Genomic DNA, 14,804 nt, shown 5'->3' on the forward strand with positions numbered 1-14,804 from the left:
CATCAAGATAATCATTCTGACAAAATTTCATGAAGATCAATTGAAAAATACAGCCTCTATCGCATACACAAGGTTTTTACTTGATTTGAACTAGTGACCTAGTTTTTGATCCCAGATGACCCATTTTCGAACTCGGCCTAGATTTCATCAAGGCAATCATTCTGACCAAAATTCATGAAGATCAGTTGAAAAATACAGCCTCTATCGCATACACAAGCTAAATGTTGACGGACGACAGACAGACGACAGACGACGGACGCCGGACATCGAGCGATCAGAAAAACTCACTCACTCAACTAATAAATGGAAAGGAAATATAATGTAAATATAAGAAATGAAACTATTTTTTTCGGTGTTCATGCGAAATGAACGACAGAATAGGATCGGCAAATTCAACATGAATCGCTAGCGCACCGAAAAAATCATTTCATTTCTTAAATGCATTTCATATGAACAGTAATAGGGCAGGCGCGAAAGTTACGTTAACGATGCTTAGTGATTACTGGCCGCTGTTTTGACGACGTCCGGGAGAACGTTTCATACATGACGCCGCAGTTACTCCGTCTGGTGAACGGAATGGTCGGGAAGCTGATATTAAACAAAAAAAAAATAATTTCTTAAATGACATCTTCCCACAGATCATCGTCGCACTTGGTCTGTAGCATAATTATAAGGTTCTTTGCCAATTTATTTCAAATTGGGGGTAGGGGAACTTGGTCCTTTTTAGAGGCCGTCTATTATTTATGGTCATCTTCACATGAAGATCCTTCATCTGTGAAACATTCAAACATATCCTTTCAATAGTGTTTTCGGAGTTGGACGCAAAAGATTTTTCTCCAAACTCTTTAAAGCAAAACTATCAAAGGGCCATAACTGCAGAAATAATAATCACAGAAAAAAGTCCTTTCGTTTTGGTCATCTGCACATCAAGCTCGTTCATCTGTGAAAGATTGAAGCAAATCCGCTAATAGTGTGGGAGGAGTTGGACACACAAGATTTCGGTACGTACGTACGGACAGCAGCAACGCTATATGCCACCCCCCCCCCCCCACCCCTCACACCACACATAAATGTGCGGGTGCATAAAAACCTTTAAATACCTTTTATTTTAATGAACTGTTCACCAAATTTGATAAAAATGCAAAGTCAGATGGTCTTGCTTACTCCTTTTACCTATTTATATATCTACTTACACTGTAGTACGTTGTTCTGACAGGTATCCAAAAAAGAATTTGGAGCAGTGTCTTTCCAGTTTATGGTGTCAACAAAACACAACAAGTCGTTTCTCCAGAACCACACGTTGCCCTTGGTAATTTCCGTCAAACGTTTAAACTGAAGTTCCAACAACTTACTTCTAGAGATTAGAATACTGAAATGGGTACCCATCATTTCGTACATTTCATTTCCTCGTACGATTCTCATTTTGGTAAGGTTTAGGTAGCTCGAGTTCACATTTGAAACATACAAATATCCGTAAATCTCTTCGATATCTTTTAGAAATCCGAGGTTAAAAGAGCCGTCTAAATCAGTTATCTTAAGGTTTCCGTTAACATATGAACAATTTGTGAACAGCTCTTTATACACGACATAATGGTAGTCGTAACCTCTGTTTTCAGCTAAACCCTCTGGCGTTCCTTTGCACACTGGTAAATAGACATATTACGAAATTGATCAACTGGTGACTAAAGATATATGTGAACAAATATGTACATGTATACAAAAACATTATGTTATGGGTATGAACAACTGACTGCGACAATATTTCAATATTTAGATAGTCTGCGATATAAACATTTTACGCTACAGACATTGATGCTGTAAAAATTTAAATTCTTTGACAATAGGAGAGAGAATCATAAAAGTTTGAACCTATCATTTTTCTATATTTATAGGTTCAATACAGAGTGACTACCAGAGAAATTCATTGTATTAAACAATTTACATAAACAGAGTTATAGTCGTGTGTTTATTGATTAAAAAATTTACGGTTAGTTACGCAACGTTATTTTATTTACTAATCCTGTCACTGTGATACATACATTTACTATCAAGAAATGGAAATTGATTTAAGAAACACGTGAGTTTACTCTATTTGTAACTATCTTTAAAATTATTCAATACGATACTTTACAAAGTACCCTAGCTTTCCCCTGGTTCCCGATAAAAAAATCTTTAAAATGAACAATATTCCGTCTTTGGTACAATTGCTTTGGGTTAGGTTTTGGGTTTTTTATTGGAGAAGAAGGGGCATTCTGGTAAGTTGGGCATTTCTCCGCCACGGCTGTTAAGGTGGCATAACCGACACTTGCGCACTTCATCTTGGACAAATGACTGGGCATAGTGGCAACCTATGGTTACCGTTTCAAAAATAACTCGGGCATAATTAATAAGCTAGTTAAGGAAATAGGTAAGATATTTCTCTTGGTCATTTGAGTCTGTATAACAAGAGTATATTTTGTTATCAGTAAACGTGGATTTGATCCCTTTATGGATATATTTGACCGTATACTTTTCTAGGTTTGCTTGAGATATGATGTACTCGTTTCATCTAAAATAATTTTTATCAAATAAGTCCAATTATTAATATTGTCAGACTTGTAAAATTTATATCTATAACATGCATTTGATACCTTTGATTCATTACTAATAGATAAAATTAACTTAATCTAGAAATTTAATCATCCGAGACTTGATAGTGGTATCTATTGGGTAACGGCCTAGATTTGCATATAACATATATCAGAGAACACAACTTCTCGTTTTGACATTTTTACGTACTCTCTATTATAAGTAAGAAACGTGAACTTGCTTCTTATGGCCACAATTTTTGTCTCAATTGTTACATTATGATCAATAAGCTTATTTTACAAAGAACACTCAGAAGCAGACAAAATTCTTAATATCTGTATTTTTAAATTACTACTAAAATTTGACAATGTATGCTAAAGTGGCTTTATCGCCCGAGTAAATCAATATAAGAAATTTTAGAAAACGGACGGCGAAATTTTCCGGCATTTTGACCTAGGATTATGAATCATTATTATAATAGAAATATTATTCAGCGTGTAAAGATGTACACCTGCGGTTTTGTTTGAAATTTAACTCAGCCAGAACAGAATTATGGCCCTTAGCTTACTTAAAATATGCATAGAAGTTTGTGTTGCGTCTTAAAACTTATCTGACGTAGGGTCATGAACCGTAATAGAAATATTAAACAGCATGTGAAGTTGTGCACCTAGATTTTTGTGTGGGACTTCTGTCGCTATATGAGGAAAGCTGCAACAACCCTCCTTGTTTTTCAATGAAACGGAACGATTCACAGGAAAGGTGTCCACAATATCATAGTTTTTCCCCCTGCGACATCGCCGTGACTGAAAACACGAGCGTTTAGATGTTTAATTGGTGCGGCGCGGAGCGAGCACACGATAATTGTTTTATCATGTAATTTTGCCCTGCAAGTAGCACATATTATATACACCTAATTAAATCAACTGTTTTTAACTATAATGCACAAACATTTCATGAGTGCTAACTACACGCCTGGTAAACTACAGAGCTACCTCTTTAAGAGGTATACGGTAAACTGCTCTGTCGCAACTTCCGAGGTAGTGCACGTCACTAAAAGAACATCAACAAAGGTGAGTGTCATCATACTTTTTGCATTTTTACAAGCAGTGTATCGAATATCAAACATCGGGGAATGGTAGGCGATGTAGATATGATTTAACTTTACAGAGAACTTTAAGTTTGCTAATTCATTCTTAATTTGTGGTCGTGGTGATGTTTACCAACAAGCTGATTTTGCAGTAAATTTGACCGAGTAGGCGTGAGATAGCTGTAAAATATACAATGCATCTGGAAATAAAATATGTACAGAAAATGGTTCGGGAGTAAAATTATTCACTTTTTATTGAGAGAGATAGCTCTGTCGTGAAGGAGATAGTCATGTCGCTAAGGAGATAGCTCTGTTTGCATTAACAGTTTGAGCAGTGTTGAATGTATCCGGATAGTAGTTATGCCCACTTGCGAGATACAATCCAATTATCTCATTTTTATATTTATACATCATTTGTATAATACATATTGCTTATATTTTCTTATATTTATTTTGCTTGTTTTGTATTTAGTGCCGTTTTAACAAGTACATCTGGATCCAGCACCAGCACTAACTTGTTCTCAGCAACTAACTGTCAAGTCCTCCTACAGACACATTGTAAAATAGTAAGGGGGTTCAAACTCAAAGCCCATGATCAATAGATCTGCACTTTCACTATTGATCTAAGCGAGCGGACTATATTTTCTTAGAATCGGCATGTGCTACTTTTTCTACAAAAAAGAGATAAATTCAGTTAGAGAATAATTAATGCGTGAAATTATCTTGTGAAAAGCAAGGGTTGTCTGTAACTTTAGTGGAAGTGGCTCTGATACTTGTTTACACTACCTATTGTGTGTGTGTATGTGTGTGTGTGTGTGTGTGTGTGTGTGTGTGTGTGTGTGTGTGTGTTTGTGTGTGTGTCTCTGTGTGTGTGTGTGTGTGTGTGTGTGTGTGTTCGGGTTTAACGTCTTTTTCAACAATTTTTCAGTCAAATAAACGACGGGGTCTACTTGTAGCAGCGAGCACAATGCCCAACTTTATAGTGCTGCCTCACTGGAATATCACGCTGTAGACACGTGGCATGATACCCGACCCAGGCACATTATACTGACACCGGGCTGACCAGTCCTAGCACTATCCCCTTAATGCACTATATTACATTCAGATATGACTTTACAATTGCTTTTCGTTGAGGACACGACCAGTTTGTTTGTACGTACCGGTAAATAAAATATACGTTGTAAAAATATCAGAGTCGCTGTGAATTCATCAATGTACGAGCACGTTCAAATGCACTAATGAATCTAAAATCTGAAAGTTTTAAACAGTCATGCTGATTTACGAGCTAGATAAACTTTATAGGACAACTTTACGTGGAGGCTAATCATAATGCATTTAGTGTTTTAACAATATACGCATTTAATTAGCAACCTCAATTAAATATACAATTACTGACAAAATTACTGCAGTGATCGAATTCTAAATTTAAAAACTTTCTTTATAATTGAAATTCTAATATTCTCGGCTATTTTCATTTCTATCAATTTATCTTTTATCTGAACCAATCAGACGCGTTTGCTGAAAGGGTCGTGACTTCAGATTTTGAGTAAAATGATCTTTCTTTAGAATTTGAATTTTGTCATATCATGACTTAAGAGCATTAGCATCTTTTAATTGCGAAATTATGAAAAACATGCCCGAGCCGGTAATCGCATTTCCTTATTCATGTACTGTGAAATCATGAAATGACGCGAAAACGGCAAAAAGGCAGTTTCGCGCGGGCTTTAATTCGCGCATTTTCAATTTAATTTTTTTTCAGCATCGCATTTGTTCGGTATAAAATACAGTTCCAATTGCAAACACATTCTTTTTTCTTTTACTTTTCCTAGTGGTCTAGTTCTTGATCCAAGATATCCCGTATTAAAAGTTGACGTAGATTTCATCAAGGCAATCAGTCTGACCAAATTTCATGAAAATAAATTGAAAAACTTCAGCCTCTATCACGTATTTAAAGCTTTCCTTTGATTTGACCAGATGACCTAGTTTTTTATTCCAGTTAACCCATATTCGAAATTATCCTACATTTTATTCAGACAAACATTCTCATCAAATTTCATAAAGATAGAGTGTAAAATGCAGTTCCTATTGCATAGATAAGGTATTTCTTTAATTTGACCTAGTGACCTAGTTTTTGACCCCAGCTAATACATTTTCTTACTTGACCTAGATTTAAACAAGACAATCATTTTGACTAAATTTCATGAAGATTAATTGAAAAATACAGCTTATATTGCATACACAAGCTAAATGTTGACAGAGAGACAGACAGACGACTGACGACAAACATCGAGTGATCACAATAACTCACCTGAGCAAAAAAGTAAACAGAAGGTACAACTATTCAAAATTTACAATTATAACCCCATGAAAAACCTTTATTAAAACAATATTTGGAAAATTCATACATTTGTATATCAAAGGGAACAGTAACTTTATATTATTTCAAATGAGGAAAACCCAAAGTAAATATTAAAACGTTTAAGTTATGAACACAGAGCTCTGTTCATGCAACACAGAGCTATCTCTTTAGCGACATGACTATCTCCTTCACAACAGAGCTATCTCTCACAACAAAAAAGTGAATAATTTCACCCCCGAACCATTTTCGGTACATATTTTATTTCCAAATGCATTGTATATTTTACAGCTATCGCACGCCTACTCGATTTGCTTCTTAATATAATTAAGTTAAAATGTAAATATTTGACAAAGAAAGTGCTTTCATGACGAAATGGCCAAATTTACTGCAAAGTCAGCTTGTTGGTAAACATCACCACGACCACAAATTAAGAATGAATTAGCAAACTTAAAGTTCTCTGTAAAGTTAAATAATATCTACATCGCCTACCATTCCCCGATTTTTAATATTCGATACACTGCTTGTAAAAATGCAAAAAATATTATGACACTCACCTTTGTTGATGTTCTTTTATTGCGACGTGCACTACCTCGGAAGTTGCGACAGAGCAGTTTACCGTATACCTCTTAAAGAGGTAGCTCTGTAGATTACCAGGCGTGAACTACTAAATCATCATTGTTATGACAATAAGTAAAAACATATCTTACGGCTGTTGTAACACAAAGAAAATACTTCGACATGAACACGCCGAATCATCTTATGCTTAGAAATTTAGAATTATATGGAAGGCATGGACTTACCTTTCTTGCATCTTAATTCTTTTTTGTCATAGAAATAAGAATAATCACAGGTACACTCCTCTTGCAGACAAACGAGCCCCGACCCCACCTGACAGTCGCTATTCACAGTACATGATGAATTATATGTACCTGAATTATACAATAAAAAGCTATTTTTAGAATAAGTGAAAAAGAATTCACGTATTTTGTGTTTTGATAAGTTTATACAATACGTGTGGTACAGACACACAAATGACACTCACTGATTACATCACATACTTGACAATACGCACATACAACAAACAGTAACATGTTAAATGACCTGAACTAGTGCAGACAAGACAGACCCTAACTGATGACACTTTTCATTGTACTTGCTGAAACATATAGTTGTAGGATGAGTAACATACTGCAGTACATGTTATTTATAAGCTCAACATTTCGAGAAACTGTCTTGAAATTTTGAGCTCCTGAAACGATATTTCGAGATAGGAAACTCGAATATTGAGTAACTTAGTCAAAAGTTCGAGTTACGTTCCTCGAAAATTCGAGTTATGTATCTCTTACCATAGTTAACGTAGATGTATATAGGTCCTGGTCGAGATGAGGTACCTTTTGTAGCCCTCGGGTAGCCCTAGTTGGTCATATTAGGCAGCATTCCTTCTTACAGTATCACTATGATAACAATGTTTTAGTTTGGAAGGTTTTCGACCGTGTTTGAGCCCATATGAGAAGGAAATATAAACAAAAATAGATCTACATAAACGTGTAGTTATGCGTTTGACCAAAATAGGGTACCTGGGTAGCTCTAGATATTTGGGAGATGTCAGAGAAGGTGAACGGATCGTTTTTAGAACTTAAAATATTTCACTATTTTAACCATATCTTGAAGTTTTTCGACCTAATTCGAGCTCCTACCAAAGGAACATACGGTACATGTAAATGTTTGTAAAATTCTAGGATACAGTTTGAAATCTGTAGTTGCTCTAAAGGCTGGGATAGGTCATATATTGATGAATAATAGTATATGTTAAAGTCCCTACATATTAGATACAATACATGAATGTGTAGATAGATGTATCCATTTTCATAGGTTTACTATATAAGTCAATATCAACTTTGGCCTTTGACAGACGGTCAGACGTTCTAATTTTGTGAATATAAAAGCCATTTACAAAGTCAAAATTTCGAATTAGTAACTCGAAGTTATTAAAGGCAATTAACAAAGTCAAAATTTCGAATTAGTAACTCGAAGTTTTTAAATTTCGTCTTAGTATCTTATAATTTCGTGTTACTTATCTCAAAATTTTGTGGAGGAAAAGAAAGTAGTAAGTGCCTCTGCTCACTTACCGTTTATCTTGTGTAGTGAATAGGCATTTTATTATAGCGGCCATGGTGCATTTTGCACTACATAAGAACAAAGTCAACCAGAAACAAAACATCAAGAATTCTACGTCCCAAGCGAGATCAATCTCAGCTAGCAAAATATATCGGACCCATAAAGACCCCTTATTGTTTTCTATATGGGGCCCACATGGGATTTGCAAACGGGATTAGCATGGGTCCCAAATGGGGCTTCAAAATAAATACATTCTTTGGTGTATCACATCCATGAGACATTATATATAGGTCCAATATGGGTCTGATGTGGGCAAATATTTATAATATGGGTCCCATATGGGACCCGTATGGTAGATTTGCCCAGATATAGCCCATATGGGCCCCATATAGGCTTGCGTGCTGGAATGATGGGAAAGTGATTCAAAGTCAGCGACATTAGCCTCTCGGCCTCGGAGGCCTTTTCGTGGTCAGTCGCTGTGTGTACTTGTTACAGTTACAATTACCGATATCTCCATGTGAAGTGCTGTACTGGCGGCTGCGTTATTTGAATATGACTTTTTCCGTTGGACTTTGACCTTGTATTTTTTTCTTAAAAATAACCATTACAGAGTAGTACATACCGTTTTGCGCGTCAGCTAAACTGCAATGTACGGCTACAAGACACACCACTGTAACGATCCAAAAACATCTACACATCCACCGAGCCATGTTTCAAACATACTTAAATTGTCTTAGTGTACCTGAAAATGTAATGAAACATGAAATTAAATTTGAAATCATGGCTAAAGAAATAAAGGGGATGTACTAAAAAAAAGATAATAATAATAATAATAATAATAATAATAATAATAATAATAATAATAATAATAATGATATTAAAAAGTGCATGATGCTCTTGTTCCAAACATTTCTACATGGTAAGTGGCGCATGTCAACATTTTCTTATGCTGCGATGTTTCTTATGCTGCGCCTTTACTTCCGCTTTGAATTATCAAATGTGCAGAAGTACCTTAAAAAGATTGTGATATATGCGCAGTCACCGGTTTTCGATGCTTTAGGTTACATAGTACTAATTTAGTTCCTTCTTTATTTCATATAAATATACAAAATTTGAGACATTATTTTCAGAAATTTAGAGCATTTAAGTGATACGAAACCATATATTAATATATCCAATAAATAAAGCTAAAACCTGGAAATTCAGAATGAAAGACGTCTATACTTCTTGTTGACTAGTGAAATCATTCCGAATAGTGGCATCATAAAATTGCAAAGAAGTTTGCGGATCTCTGTAAACATAGGCAAATAACTGCAGTACATAACTATGCTTTTTATGTCACCATATGACAGAAAAGTTAATATACAAATTTAAGAAGTCTTAATAGATTTTTTTTTCTACACAAGAAAATGTCATCAATATTGTGATTTTGCTATCAGGAAAACTTTACTGAAGAATAAAAGTAAAAAAACGTACTTTTATCAAATTATAAATTGTAGAAAATGTTGATCGGAACAGGCGGAACTACCTTTTATCGTACACGTATTAATAGTCTATTTCCTATGCGTTTACAATTTCCGTTTGATAATTTATTAAGTCATTTGTCATAGCTTTACTTCCGTAATCAATGAGCAGTTATCGCTTATTTTAAGTATTTAATATCACAATAAAATGTATGAGCTCTATATCAAGGTTAAGAATTTAAACTAGAAATCGTTCATTGCTGATTCGGTGCCGTCTGTTTTAAATAATAGAAAACATGTTATCTGTTTCCCCTTAATGAAAACTAGTCTACTAATTCTGTTTTAACAATCTAAACGTTTGATTTTAACGCTTTGTTCTGTAAAAGAGTACTAATGAATTGCGATTCAATAAGCAAAGAAAATGCTATTATGATATTAAACTTTTAAACAGGTATGTTAGTGTTAGAATCGATGAAATCAAAAAGCCTCCTCTTGCTACAGCTAGCCCCACTGGAATATTTTACTTTTTTAATTTCACCAGTTTTATTATTTCTTTATGAATTTAACATGAATTTTGCTAAAAAAAGTAAAAATAAATCATTTGTGCGAAAACTTAAAAAGGTTTTGTTTTGATGTCAGATTCAAACGTACTTTCCTGTATAGTAGTCTGAGTACATCAAACAATAAAAATATAAAGTCCAAATTAACAGGCGTGGAAATTTTTAAAAACACATAGTGCTCCTCCCTCCTTTCACATATATTGCATCCATAAATCTTAGAAAACATTGACCAGTATTTTACATCTGAGATAAAATTGTCGGCTATACAATGAGAATTAACATCCAAAAGGTTCCTACTACCACCACTTCTCTCTAGAGATGGAAAATATAAACCTTTAAAACTGCCTAGACTGTTGGTAAATTAATTTTATTCAATAACTTCAGTGTTTCTCTCTGTGTAAAACTCTGATCAGTTACTTTTAGAGAACGTTTTTGTTTAAAATATTTTGTTTTAAATTTAAAACAAAAATGTCCATTTATCACATGTTTGACGTCGCGGGAGTGTAATAAAGCCATTAAATAAAAATGATATAAATACACTAGTGTAATAAAGCTTTGACGTCGACTTCGTTTATAGTGTTGGAAACGTTGGTCAAAGTGACTTGTTTATAAAGTAAAAGAAAGTAGATTTTTTTTATGTTTCGACAGGAAAGGCTTACATTTGATAAAAAGAATATTACATTTGTGACTTTCTACATTGAATTTATTAAACTCGTTGAATAAATTTGAAAAAATGCTCGGCAGGGCCTAGCATTTTTTATTTTATTTAATTCGTTTAATAAATTCAATATGAAAAGAAACTCGTGTAATATCCTTTATGTAAATGGTTATTTGTCAGTCACCAGAGATCTAGCATAGCGGTGATTCTTGACCGAAAATTGGTCCCATTCTTCCTTCTTCCAAAATGAACGTCATTTGCATTTAGAAATTATGGATGATCATTGATACAAATATCATATTGTGATAACAAAACATAAACTTCCTAATACGGATGCGTAATTACAGATATTTGCAGCCATTGCAATAACACCAATTCTTTGAATTTAAAGGGGCACTGACGATTTTTCAAGGAAAGCTGCCTTTAAAGTAGCACCGAATTTGATATTAAGACAAGTAAAAGAGCTAGGTATTTTAAAATATAAAACATTTACTAATACAGACGCTGAGTCACGGGGCAAAAAGGCGCGATCATTTTACTGGAAGTCGCCATATTGGAAGGAAGCTTGAACTTGCATTATCCTAAATTTGCAGTGCAGCGCTGTCGCAAGTTTCGCAGGAACCTCGTTACCGCATAAACAGTTACCCTCGAGGCCGGAAATTCCCATCTACAGCCAGTGAAAGAATCTCATAATATTACGGCTTGCATTTCACAAGTAAATACGAACAGGGAGAAACAAAGCCGTATTGTACCTTCTGTATTGTATGTTGCCGGACTACTTTCATTTAATATGCATAACCTGACACCGTGCTATAAATAACGCACTCAAAAACTACAATCAAATCTTTATATAGATAAAAATTGAAAATTTCAACCAATAACAAACCAATAAACAAAAAGGTAGAGGTGTATAATAAAAAGTCATTAAAACTGATCCGCCGTTACATGACTGAAATACTGTTGAAAAACGGCGTTAAACGCAAAACAAACAAACATTAAAACTGTAGCTAGATCTGAGAATTTTTATGGCGGCTCTCGTGGATTTGACAAAGTCGGATCACACGAAGCGTACAAAATCCACTCGTGCTTAATACACCATCCCAGATCAAGCTACTATTGTGATAACCCTATTTGATGAAGCGACTTTCTTCTTTGGACAAATCTTTTGGAATACTTTGAACATTTGACGGTTTCCCTGCGGTGGTATTTGCAGTAGATCTATATTGCATTTGCAGCATATCTGCGGTATATTTTCAGCACAATTTAAATATATGAAACATACAGTAATGCTGGACAACAGCAGGTTAGCAGTATATGATAAATTTGCAGGATGTATTGCATTCACAGCATGTCTGCAGAACACTTATACATGAAGCATATTCAAATATTTGAAACATGCTACATTCATATTTCCTGCATTGACACTGAATTGTAAAAGTGTGCAGCATGAATGTCTTGTTGCTGCAAATATAAGATGCAGATATACTGCGACAGTACTTGAATAATGGTTATAACGTACATAAAATGATAGATAAAAAATTGTTAAAAAAAAAAATTGTTAAGTTGTTTTTTCGAGGACGGACAAATTTTGTTAATGGATTATACATTTAAGGATATTCAGTGCCGAGTAAAAGTGTAAAAAAAACTTTAAAAGGAATATTATAAATAAACCTCTTTCTTCCGTTTTCTATACTGAAAGGAATTTATCAGTAAGAAATTATAAAACATACTTATTTTAATGTTCCATAATTCCGAGCTGTCAATGAAATACACCCTTTACAGAGAGGAATTAAACCGCACAGATACTAGAATTTACTTTTTATGCAAAGTCCTAGATATCTCATCCTCCACATATGATAAACAAAAAAAAAACAACAACAAAAAAACAACACATCCACATTAAAACTTATTCTCAGACTTGAAATTTAGTTTAAAATGTCGCTTGTTCTGTGTAAAGATACTCGAAAATTCAACAAATGTCTTTCGTCTCTATTGAATAACGACTTTCCAAAAAGTAATTTATTTACAGCATTTGTAAATTGCATACGTCTTAAAAGATAATAGGTAAGCGTAGATTTCTCGGAAGCACAGAACACTAAAAACACAGCCACAGAGCCACGCATTTTCATAGTAGGCCCACAACAAAAAGAAGCTGTAATGGAAATAATATTTCAGACGGGTTGCTTCAAACATCCAACAAGTACATATTAATATATGCTAAATAGAGATGGAGGAGAAGGAAATAGTAAGGGGCAAAATTGGGCCGGGGATGGGGTTGGGTGGAGGAACCCGAAGGGGAAAGTAGAACAAGGCCGAATATACAAAGGGAATGCCACGATTCTTAATAATATTCACACTGCAACGTTACTTAACACCAGTAAAACATGTTAAAGAACAGAAAACGATAAATTTCGCAAACAAAAACTCACTATTTAGGAAATTTATCCAAGTGATCCCTTTTCATGAGCGCATTTATACATTATAAAATCTCCGAATAAAAACAAGTACAATTACAAATTTTGCATTTAAATTGACGGTTTGTCATATCCGTCAAATGAAATATCTAGAAAATAAATCTGACTTCCACTACTTCAGATACGGATGTATTGACTTAATTTGCAGTGTTAATTTACATGTTAATAACTAACAATATTACGTGCAATATTAGATGTAAGAAGCACTATCAGAAAGGGGAGAAGTTCGCGTTTTTTTTCGTTTTTTTTTTTTGTTCGTTTGTTTGTTTGTTTTTTGGGTTTTTTTTCTTTTTTTAACCAAAAGGGCGACCATAAACGGCTACATTAATATTAGAATTTGGGCCTGTTTCTGGAAGTCCTCTAGTTTTTCAATCCCGTAACCCAGAAATTAAACAGAATACATTCGATCTGGGATCCTTTAATACCGGATGTCGCTTCCTACTATATGTCAAACAAAAATTATACTCATTTTAGTAAACTTACTGTATGAAAAATATGTAATTCTCTCTCTTTGAAACACTGTTTCAATACTGACTTACAGATATTAGTGTTGCCAATGTAATTGTTTGAAAGCAATTAAAGACTTTACAGGCTGTAACAATTCTTTTTAAATTTTGACTATTTCTACCGACATTTAGGGTTTAAAATGCCTCACCCACCTAGCTACAGTTTCGCCAGTTTTAATAACTAATAAAGATATCGAAATAAGTGTATTTTTAAAGATATCGAGATAAGTGTATAATTTTCACTTTTAGTGAATAAAGATAAAATGTAACATACGTAACCGTCGCCACTCAAATGTTCCAACTCCGAGAACTAGTAACATTGAAAATACACCACTGATTGCATGTGTACGCTTTTAATTTGAATAAATTATGTTTACTGAACAAACACGCATGACCATTATAACTTTTGTTGTACTTAACCATGTTACTACGAGTACATTACCAAGATTACACAGAATGTTTAGTAATACTAAAGTGTATGGGTTTTGTTGTACTGTGTCGACATCAAGACAGTGGCTTTTGTAGTTTCAATGTGTTTATGTTTTGATATTTAATGGAAGGTAAAATTGTATTTTTTACTGAAATTATCGGTTAATATGTATTATGTGTTCAAAGCTATTAATGTAATTCTTGATGTAAATAAAGACTGAACAGTTTGTTCTTATAGCACAACATACATATACAGGAACAACATGAGCAGTGAAACAAATGTTTACTTTGGGTAAAACATATTTCTTCAAATAGATCCGTTTCTTTGAAAATAGTGATTTGTAAATATCACATATACTGTGGGATGGAATTTTTGATCTGAACAATCACATTTCATAGAGGAGACTCTTTGTTCATACTGTGGCTTTTCTTAACATATTCTTAATAAAATGTAAACACGCGTCATTTCAGAAAGTTAATAGGTAAAAAAACTAATTCATTCATAAGAAAAGATGTATTTCCAATGTTAATACATATATTTTTACTCATGGAATTGTGTTTAAAACATTAAGTCTAGTAACT

The 14,804-nt window shown here is 33.9% G+C and overlaps 1 protein-coding gene across 1 annotated transcript in view; it reads right to left on the minus strand.

Moving 5' to 3' along the window:
* LOC128552094 (epidermal growth factor receptor-like) overlaps positions 1-13,357 on the minus strand; it is a gene marked incomplete at its 3' end in the record, with an annotated part of 48,658 nt that extends 35,301 nt beyond the window's left edge. Inside the window, exons 1-4 of the mRNA XM_053533101.1 lie at positions 13,243-13,357; positions 8,755-8,874; positions 6,815-6,943; positions 1,194-1,643 (exon numbers count right to left, since the gene is read on the minus strand). Of these exons, the coding sequence (XP_053389076.1) occupies positions 1,194-1,643; positions 6,815-6,943; positions 8,755-8,842 (667 nt within the window). The remainder of the gene's footprint in view (positions 1-1,193; positions 1,644-6,814; positions 6,944-8,754; positions 8,875-13,242) is intronic.
* Positions 13,358-14,804: the final 1,447 nt, after the last annotated feature.

This window comes from Mercenaria mercenaria, unplaced genomic scaffold, assembly GCF_021730395.1.
Source record: "Mercenaria mercenaria strain notata unplaced genomic scaffold, MADL_Memer_1 contig_2030, whole genome shotgun sequence".
NCBI classification, from domain to species: Eukaryota; Metazoa; Mollusca; class Bivalvia; order Venerida; family Veneridae; genus Mercenaria; species Mercenaria mercenaria.